The sequence below is a fragment of the Pinus tabuliformis genome, chromosome 2_1, assembly GCF_031772625.1.
Source record: "Pinus tabuliformis cultivar Carrire ecotype Pingquan chromosome 2_1, CPIR1, whole genome shotgun sequence".
Taxonomy (NCBI): Eukaryota; Viridiplantae; Streptophyta; class Pinopsida; order Pinales; family Pinaceae; genus Pinus; species Pinus tabuliformis.
The window spans coordinates 45,198,363-45,208,241 of NC_142299.1; the positions used below are offsets into that span (position 1 = coordinate 45,198,363).

At 34.9% G+C, this 9,879-nt stretch overlaps 1 protein-coding gene across 1 annotated transcript; it reads right to left on the bottom strand.

Moving 5' to 3' along the window:
* Window positions 1–1,982: 1,982 nt before the first annotated feature.
* On the bottom strand, window positions 1,983–7,838 carry LOC149198702 (putative pectinesterase/pectinesterase inhibitor 28). Its single transcript, XM_089402124.1, has 4 exons — window positions 7,605–7,838; window positions 7,344–7,459; window positions 5,971–7,140; window positions 1,983–3,526 (listed from the first exon to the last, which is right to left on the bottom strand). The coding sequence occupies exons 3-4, from the start codon at window positions 7,007–7,009 to the stop codon at window positions 2,844–2,846; spliced, it is 1,722 nt and encodes a 573-aa protein (XP_089258250.1). The 5' UTR covers window positions 7,010–7,140; window positions 7,344–7,459; window positions 7,605–7,838; the 3' UTR covers window positions 1,983–2,843.
* Between the last annotated feature and the right edge of the window lie 2,041 nt (window positions 7,839–9,879).

Genomic DNA, 9,879 nt, shown 5'->3' on the forward strand with positions numbered 1-9,879 from the left:
GCAATTTTTATTAGACTTTGTTTATGTTATTAATTCCTTGAATTCTCTATAGGGCCTTGGCCCTTATTTTATGGTTGACCTTGTTTCTTAGTCTTTCTTTGATTATTTTTAGTTTGAATTTTATTTATTTACATTTTATGAATATGTTTTTTATTTTGGCATTTTTCTCATTAAATTAAAAAAAAAAGTTATTAATAGGATCTTGACTCAATTATTTAGTAATAGGGACTCATTTTGTTTTCGCTCCTTATTTGAAGTTTGACTTTTAGAATTTTTAATTTTTTTCTATACATATTTAACTTATTGCTTATAGTTGAAGTTAAAGATAAAAATATATAAACTAGCCATTTATTATTGAAATTAAAATATAATATATATAAACCCGTTGTTTTTATAGTTATTATCTAAACCAGGGGTCTTTACATTGCTCTCTATTTAAGCTTATGCCATGATCTGTCTCTTCATCTTGCCTTGACTATGAACCACACTGGATGGTTCGAAACGTGTTAGCAAGAATTCTCCTATGTGATTTCTAACAATGATATTATTATTTAATTAAATTATTCAATATTATTTAATTATTTAATAATTTTAAATTATTTAAATTTTAGTATTATTAAAATTATAATTATTTAATTATTCACTAACCATATATATTAATAACAATAATAATTATTTAATAATAACAATAATTATTTTAAAAGGATTATAATTACTTTTAAAAATAATTAAATAATAATAATAATAATTTTACTATGGTAATATTTTCTGTGTAATGTTATTTTTGTTATTATATATTTATCAATATTTTATGTGGTAGATACAAATGAAGCTTTATGTGTATATTAATCACATGCATAGAGAGAAGAAGTAATGAAGCTCTAGAAGATGATGAATATAGATTATATGATATCATTAACTACATTTAAGTTATACTTGCAAATCAAGTTCAATTTTGAGAACTATTAATTAATTATAGTTGTAATGTTCACTTTGAGATCTTATGATAAAAATAAGTATTCAATTATAACTATGTGAGTTTCACTTTACATTTTATGTAAAGCATTATTTTTTGAAGAAAAAAAATAAAATATCAAAATGTGTATTTTTTATTATTATTGTTTTTTGTGAAATGTTTAAAATTATTGCTTTTTAGTGAAAATTATATTAGACTCTCTTATGACTGAATTATCATGTATGTTTTTGCACAAGAGATGCTCTACAGCTCAATATGACAGCAATGTTGTAAAACATTAATTATGTAAAATATTATGTAAGATAATGTTAATTATGTAAGATGTTATATAATATAATGTTATTTTGAATCAACATCAAAATTAAAAAATAATAATTATATATTTTAATTATATATAATTAAACATCAAGGCCGGATAGATCTAGATTTAATATCGATATCTGGTCTCTCTTCAGTTTTTCGGTTTTTTCTCAGCACAAATGATAGACAATTCCTACCAGAACCTCGGAATGGTGATTCATATTCCTGAAAACATTGAAGTTGAGGGTAGCTTTCAGTAAGCTGAATAGACTGGTGCGATGGTTGGTGTATTCACAAGGTTCGATTATGGGGGGCAGGTGAACCTACATAGAAGTTTTATCACAAAGTTTGGAAAGTTTAGTGGTAGAGGATAAATGATAACTTCTGATTACATTCGTAAGTTCACAGTCCGATATGGTGCAGGGATGCAAGGATAAAAATGTGAGAAGGGCCCATCAATGTTAAGATTTGCCATAAATTAGCTTCTGGGGCATCATTTCAAAGTGCAGATATATACTTAGTAATTGTAATTGGGACCGCCTACAGTTGTATCTCCTCTTGTACTGTTATTTTGTTGAAGTAGCATAATCTGTGTGTGGTTTTGCCTTGCGATGGTGAATGAGTTACAGTTACTGTTACTGTTGCCATTATAATGTAGTTCCTTATATACTTGATCCTAGGGATCCAGTGATACCAACAATGCATGTAAGTTTAATTCTTTTACTTGTCTTTGCAAGTTACATAACTGCAGGAACCACTCAATATCTCATGTATTGTTACAGAGCACTATCTTTGTGATAATGAGAGGAGACCACCTGATCTATCTCTTTTTTCTCTGTTTATCTTTGCTTTTACACATGAATGATGAGATCTTGTAAATTCCAAGATACCAAAATTATCATTAAACATCAGCAAAACCAAAAGGCTTAGTAAATTATATAGCTAACATAAAGGCACAACCAATAATGCCAATATTACAATTTGACTGTAATAAACCAAACACTCTACCATTATAATACCTTGAATGCCTCGGTAATTGTCTCTGCTCCTGCATCCACATTGACTTGACACAGGATAACATTCTCTTAATAAAAGTGCACTTAAAGTTTATTGGATCTAAAGCTTCTAAGCCATGTTGCATGTGTACAGCTGAGGGAAGATGTGGGTACAGGGATGAAAACCTTTTGAACTATGGGTAGGTATAGGTATGTTGATTTCTTTAGTAAAGGATGATAGAATCAGGATGTGGTGCAGGTACGGTACAGGAGGGGATGGAAGTACCCATGCAACAATGCTTCTAAATTATCCTGCGCTCAAACTTAGTTCCTTTCAAAATAATACACACAGTGACTCAAATCTCTGTTCATTTTAACTTCACGGTTCTCCTCTAGGATGAACTCTGCATCTTCAAAGAATACTCCAGTGTTATCATCTTCCAGAGTTGTCATATATATCTATGCCAAAGATATTAACAGGATTACTTTTTCCTTTCAGAATCCTCTATTTCTCTGTGACATAACAAAAACATGTCGCAACAGAACTAACAGCAGAATTGTTGAGGGTAAAGTCATTTCAGCTCTTCAAATCTAATATGAGTTAGTGGAAGCCACTTTGATCCAGAGATGAAGTTCTGGACACTGAATGAACTTGCTAGTTCTTCAGAGATTTGTAAGGACCAGTACACTCTCTCAGAAGCTTGGCTTCCAGGGCCTTCATTCTGAAACTCTCCCATGAATACATTCACTAGAACTAGATCTTCATTGGTTGCGAGCCATCCAGCACGGTCCACTACTCTGGTAAGATATGAATGGATGAAAACTGTGCATGAGTATTGCTTCAAAGGTCTCCCCAGGTATGTAGTAAAGTTTTTGGACGAGGATAAGAGTTCATGGGTTCCATCAACCCTACATTTCTGAAAAGAAAATCCAGTGTTTTGATTGGGATCAGATTTGGCCTGTGCTGTACAAGTGCCTTTTTGTCCCAGAAGTGGCTTTAAAACCATTAGGGTGCAATTCTGAAATAATGAAGCAGAGTTGCCAAAGATGAAGTCCACTGTGCCAAATATTGTACATTCTCTATAGAATTGGCGCAGTGTGTGTGAATATAGAGTTGCCTGATATCCCTTGAATGAGCAATTAAAGAAGGCCGTTTGGTCTGCACTCACTCGAAGAGCAACTGCTCGCATACTCTTGGGACCCGAATTGTTTTCAATTGTCAAATCTCGAGCAATGAATCCATTTCCATCAATAGCTTCATCACCAAAAATGCTTATATTAGTTATATGCTAAACGAACCTAACATATTGTCACTATATGCAGGCACTTAGAAAGCCATTGGCACTGAAAGGAAAAAAGCAGCTGGAAAACAATTCTAAAACTAAGGTTCACTCTGCCTTATGAGATGACAAAAAAATGGTGAATAAAGAAATGCATGTAATAAAGCAACTAGAAAATTGTGCAATTTTCTCAAATGCATGTGATAAAACGAAATTAGTTTTAGGAATAAGACTTGCATGCAATGGCACTAGTTTTCTTTATAAAGAAAAAGGAAAGTGAATATATGACAACTATTCAATATAAATAGAAACTTAAAGGGTTTTCTCTTGCCATTCAGAGCATGGATCTATTAGGCATAACTACCTTTTAAATATGATGGAAAGAATCCTAAGTCTCGATGAAAGAGAAGTGGATTAGATGAGGCTGCTGGTACTGTAAGGCAAAAAATTGTGATGTTCTATAATGTATTCTAGATAGAAGTACAAGTCTACTTATACATTCATATATGTTGTATCCTAAGTCTATACAAGAATACAGAATAGACTCGTAAACACGTAGATGAACATAGGTTATATACAAAGAAAGTAAATATAAAAAGATCATATCATCTGCACATAGATAGTGGATAGTGGAAGAAAAAGTAAATGATATATGGTAGCAAAAAGGGTCCAGCAATCTCCGTTAAAGGGTCTAGCAATCTCCATTATGTCCAACTCTTCAACCATTTCAATGTTATTTGACTGCTTTGTATGGGTGAAGCTAGATAGTTACAAAGAGAATAACTAACTGGTAGAGTCAGTTGACTGGTGAAAGCCAGTCAACAAATTGATGCTCGATAAGGGTCACCAGTTGACTGCTTAAAGTCAACTAATCCTTTCAACAACAAATCAACCCAGAGGATCATCCGACCAAGATGCACTGATAAAGATGCTACCTTCAACATGTATTATATAAATAATGGATTGAAAGACCGAGTGAACAGAAAGAATAATGAGGTTACTGAACTTCTCACAGAAGCAAGTCTCACAAATTTAAGGTGAAGGTATTGAATCTAGATTCTATTTCGCAGAGAATCTCACAACTAATTAATAAATACAGGGACAAAAGAGGCTACCAAGCCTTTTTAGAAAAGTGTCACTTAACATGATTATTGAAGACAGAATAGTCCCATCATTTTAAGGTCCAATAAACCAGAAGTTTGAAAGAGGTTAAGTAGACAATAAAGCAAAATAATTATCAATCAGAACAATAAATCTCAGTAAGTTTAAAACTCCGTTGCAACATCCTCTTGATTGCATCTAAGGTCCATAAGACTCTGTGAAAACTTAAGAATGGAAATGTCAAATATTTGGGGTAGCCAGACTCAAATTTACTGTGATGATGTATGCGTAGATGCTACTGCAGAGAATCTCACAACAATTAACAAATACAGGGATAAAAGAGGCTACCAAGCCTTTTTAGAAAAGTGTCACTTAATATGACTGTTGAAAACAGAATAGTGCCATCATTTTAAGGAACCAGAAGTTCGAAATAAGTTAAACATACAGTAAAACAAAATACTTATCAATCAGAACCATAAATCTCAGTAAGTTTAATATTCAACATCCTCTTGACTCCATCTAATGTCCACAAGACTCTGCGAAAACTTATGAATAGAAATGTCAAATATTTGGCGTAGCCAGACTCAAATTTTCTATGATAATGTAGATGCTAATACAGAAAAAGGGAATGGAAAGAGACCGGGCCTTGAAAAATAAGAGGCAATATCAAATAATAAAAATGTAAACAAGTTTGCATGCTAGAGAGATAGAGAGATCGAATGAAAGCTATTTTATAGACTGAACAGGCCAAACTATTTCACATAAACAATGAACTTATCCGAATTTGACAAACAGGGAGAGAATTGGCAATTTCACATAAACAATGAACTTATCCAAATTTGATAAACAGGGAGGGAATGAGCATTTTGAACCTCCAAACAGAACTATCTCTGGCAGATATTAAATCAAAAACAGGATATTTTAGAGAAATGACTAGTTAGCATGACACTATTTTTCCTTTTAAGTAAATTAACCTATAAGAGAAAATTTTGAGGGAGGGCGATTAGATGGGTCTTTTGAACATTAGTATGAAACATTATCTCATAGAAGGCATTAACTAAAGCCATCAGATTTGTGGTACAGGCACGTATTGCAACTTTGCTGGGAAGATTTATCTTTTTACTTAGCTTATACTTTCGAAACAATGCAGCATTCGCACTTGCTGGAATCGTAGACACCCTACCTAAGAGATATGATGGGACATAATCAAGGCTATTGACAAGAGTATACAAGGAAATGACAGCAAGGCAAGATGAAATGATATATACCCTTGTATTATGCAAACATGTAACAGAGAAAGAGGCCAAGGACAACTTACCCACAGTGGCTGATCTGTAAACAGTCATTCCATCTTTCTCACTCTTGCTTCCGGAGATGATAGTGTTACTATTACCATCACCAATGAAAACAATGTTGATCGTTTTCTTCGAAACAATGACATTCTCTTCATAAACCCCGGCTTTTATATGAATCACATAGCTCTGATTTCTGCTCAGAGGAGCAGCATCTACTGCATCTTGGATCCTTGTATAATTCCCACTTCCATCGTTGGCTACAACTATATCTGGAACTAGTGATTTATCCTCAAGTAAATACCTCCTCTTTCTTTCCGAAATCCAGCTGGGAAGCTGAGCAGAATCTCCCACATCCGAAAGCAAACGCCTTGAATGTGGTGGAGTTGCAGACCCTCCTACCAACATTGGCAAAGCCTTGATGAGAGACAAACAATTACTCAAGAGTTGAGACACATTATTGCCCTCTTCCATGATGTAATCAATGGGATTTCCTTCTGTATTACCGAGGCCATCAAAGCATGTGGTGTGATATGTCAGAGATGAGCTTACCCATGTCTGCAAATCAGAGATATCATCTAAATTGGATTCTAAAAGCTTAGTCAAGGACGAATTCAATCCATCTAGTGAATACTCGAGAAGCTCCACACAGTCATTGAGAGGCAATGACACCATGTGATCTGTTTCATCCTGAATCGAGTTCTCCATAGTTTGCATTGCTTGACTGATTCCTTCCATACTTACTCTGATGGATATTGCAACCAGCTTCAAGGTAGACGCATTCATTGCTCCAGGGAACGAAGAAAGTGAACGAATGCATGTGTCTGGATAGAGGGTGCCACTGCAAACCATCTGTATGGTTTTCATTCCATCTTTCAAACTAGGCGCCCCCTCATTATTGAAGAGTACTCTTTCTAATCCAACTGCTAAACAAGCAATGGCAACTCCAAGGAAAAAGACCAACAAACCCAGGAATATGTATCGCTTTTTTGCAAATCTCTCTGGCCTTGCCTCATCCTGCCCTTGTCTTTCAATCTTCCAGTAGCTGTTCATAAAAGTCTTCATGTTTACACTAGTTGTTGGAGCCGATTATCCCTTTCATACTTTCATCCTATGTCTTCAAAGTTCAAGGTCTACCCTCTAAACCACATTGTCTTACAATATCTTTGTTGCAAAGGAAGCTTCTGTTTAGAAATCTGCAATGCAGCAGCAAGATTTTCTTTCAAAATATAGGCTACTCTATGACTGACCTAAAAGCAAAACCCACTTACCATCCATCATTTTTCCAACAAGGGACTACTCTACAGCTGGCCTAAATACAAAAACCTACATACCATCAAGCATTTTCTTTTAATTATAGACTACTGTAGAACTGAGCTAAAAGCATTAAACAACGTACCATTCATCATTTTCAGCGCCTGGGATCAGGATAAAACTCCACACGGGATTTCTCTACCAAGCTATAGTTCAAGTAATGAGAGAGCCCACTCTCACTAAATTGCAGATGGCTCAAACCTTATATGGGCCAGTTCTATTATTATGTATAAAGAAGCCATAAGAAAACGATATTTGCTGAAGAAAAAACTTTTGACTCTTACTGCAGATTATTAAACAATAATGCAACGTTGCATATATCCTGATCCTTTGTTCCGAATCTTACCAGAAAAGAATAAAGCAAAGCCAATCAGTACCCTGTTTCACATTCATCAGTGTCAAATCTCTGTTCTAAATCTCTGTCCCACACCCTATTCTCCACTGTACAGGAAGCAAGAAAACGCCAAATTTTGTTGTCTGCTTGCGCAGTATGGGCACTGACATTTCATCCTATAGCTCCTCACAGCAGTCGCTGCTGCTGCAAAAACTACAGTAACAAGCCAATGTAAATCAACTACATCGTGTTTATCTTTCACTCTGGCAAAAATATATTAGTGCACGCATTCATTATCGTACCTAACACATGTTTCATTCAGGTTGCAGCAGATTCTACGTTTTACAAAGACCTTCCTCCTCCCAACGGACTGATTATTTTATCTGGCTTTGAATAAAGTGTTTAAAGTCCCAAAACGGCCTGTGTACAGTGCTTATTCCAAGGACCCACTTTCCCTTTGGAACATGTAGGTAGGTAGGTAGGGTCGGCATGGCAACTTGAGCTTTAACTAGGACTAAACTGGCATGGCAACTTGAGCTTTAACTAGGACTAAACTTGAATGGCAGGCATGACTTGTTTGATAATGACACTTTCACTTGTACGATGTGTGGTTTGACGGTAAGTTACATGGGCGAAGCTCGGGGATGACCTACTGTGGTGGCGGCTAGAGGGGTGGATTCCCATTTCCCGTGAGTCTGCTCTTGCTAAAATCATAAGAACTTAGTATACCCGACTTGCAGGTGGTTGGTTATGCTCTTGATGTTATAGTGGCAGCTCGTATTCCAAAAAACCTAAAAGCATGCAAGTTCAAGGAACATTTAGTCAAACTTTGGAAACAAGAAATGGACTGATACGAGAATGGAGGGCCAAATTGAATATCAAGCTTGGGAATTGAATCGAGATGATGGTCTGACTCTAACACAATAAAGCCAATAATTCAGAAAGCTAACGATTTTTTAATACATATTTAGGAAAAAATGTGAAAAGGCAACCATAGGATAGATCACTTTGAATATGATATGTTTTTGTTTTTATTAAAAAGGGTGTAGGAAATTCAGGAGTGGAGTTTGATGCCAATTTTTTTAATGAAAAATGCCGAGGGAATTCAGGAATGCAGTTTGATAGTAAAACTATTCATGAATATTGTTTATTAAATGTATTTTGTTTATTAAATATGAGTGAATTTTAAAAATGTAATATAAAATTATTTATAAAATTAAGAAATAGGTTACATTTTGTTTATTAATTACAACTAATATTTATTTAAAATTTAATTAAAAAATTAAGAGATCTGTCATAATAAAAATATTTTGATATTTTAATGTTTAAAAGAAAAATATGATAAGTAAATATATATATTTTTTATTAGTAGATAATATATAAAGTTTTTCGAATAGAGTGATTTTCGAGACAAGGGAATGGGTACTAATGAGTCGAGGGTCATGGCAACACACTCTCGACCAGTGTAACAACTGATTAACTGTCATTAAACTTACCCTCAAGTGTGCTATTGAGAGGACGACACAATGATCAGTTTGATAGCATGAAGTGTGTTGGGAGGGTGGCCATGATGAAGAGTCTGGTACTGATATATCGCTTGTCATTCTCTGAGATCCGGGAAGAGGGAGGAGTAATTCGATCTGCAGTGAGATATCTCGATGCAGACATAGGGCATGAGAATGTAAGGTGTTGGGATGGAAGCAACCAGGAGAAGAACGTGAAGTTGAGGTTCTTGTCACCCTACACATGCCCAACAACGACTGCAACACTCATGCCCTCAACCTTGGCATTTTATTGTGATAAGTGGTAATTCATGACAACATAATGGTTATGGGAATTGTCACTTCAATTGGCTCAATTGCATACATTCCAATTACAATTTAGGGAAGAGGAAACTATTGTTGTGTTTTTCTCCTCTCTTCAGGCACATTAGGTGGAATGATTCACTTCTCCCGCAAGGTGATATCATATTTCAATTCCAGATCCTCTTCTCTATTTGTGATTACATGCTTTTATCTTACGTAGTAGTTCTAGTTTCACTCTCCTTTTTCGAATGGAGTGTCATGGTGGGTGGATTCTCTCTATGTGACGCCCATCACTTGAAGCCTAGTTATTGCGGAGGGTTGTGGAGGTTGAGGGGTGTTAAAATTGACAACTAGGGCCAAACTCCATGTGGGTCATCTTATTCATGGCTGATAATATTTTTATTAGATTCCTCTCATTGAGAGGTGTAGGATTGATCTAAGTATCATCCGATTCTGATAAGTATTTATGGAGATATGAATTT

Coding starts and splice junctions, on each gene's coding strand:
- LOC149198702 (XM_089402124.1), bottom strand. CDS start 7,009: ATGAAGACTTTTATGAACAGCTACTGGAAGATTGAAAGACAAGGGCAG. Junction 3,527..5,970: donor TTACAGATCAGCCACTGTGG/GTAAGTTGTCCT, acceptor TTGGTGATGAAG/CTATTGATGGAAATGGATTC.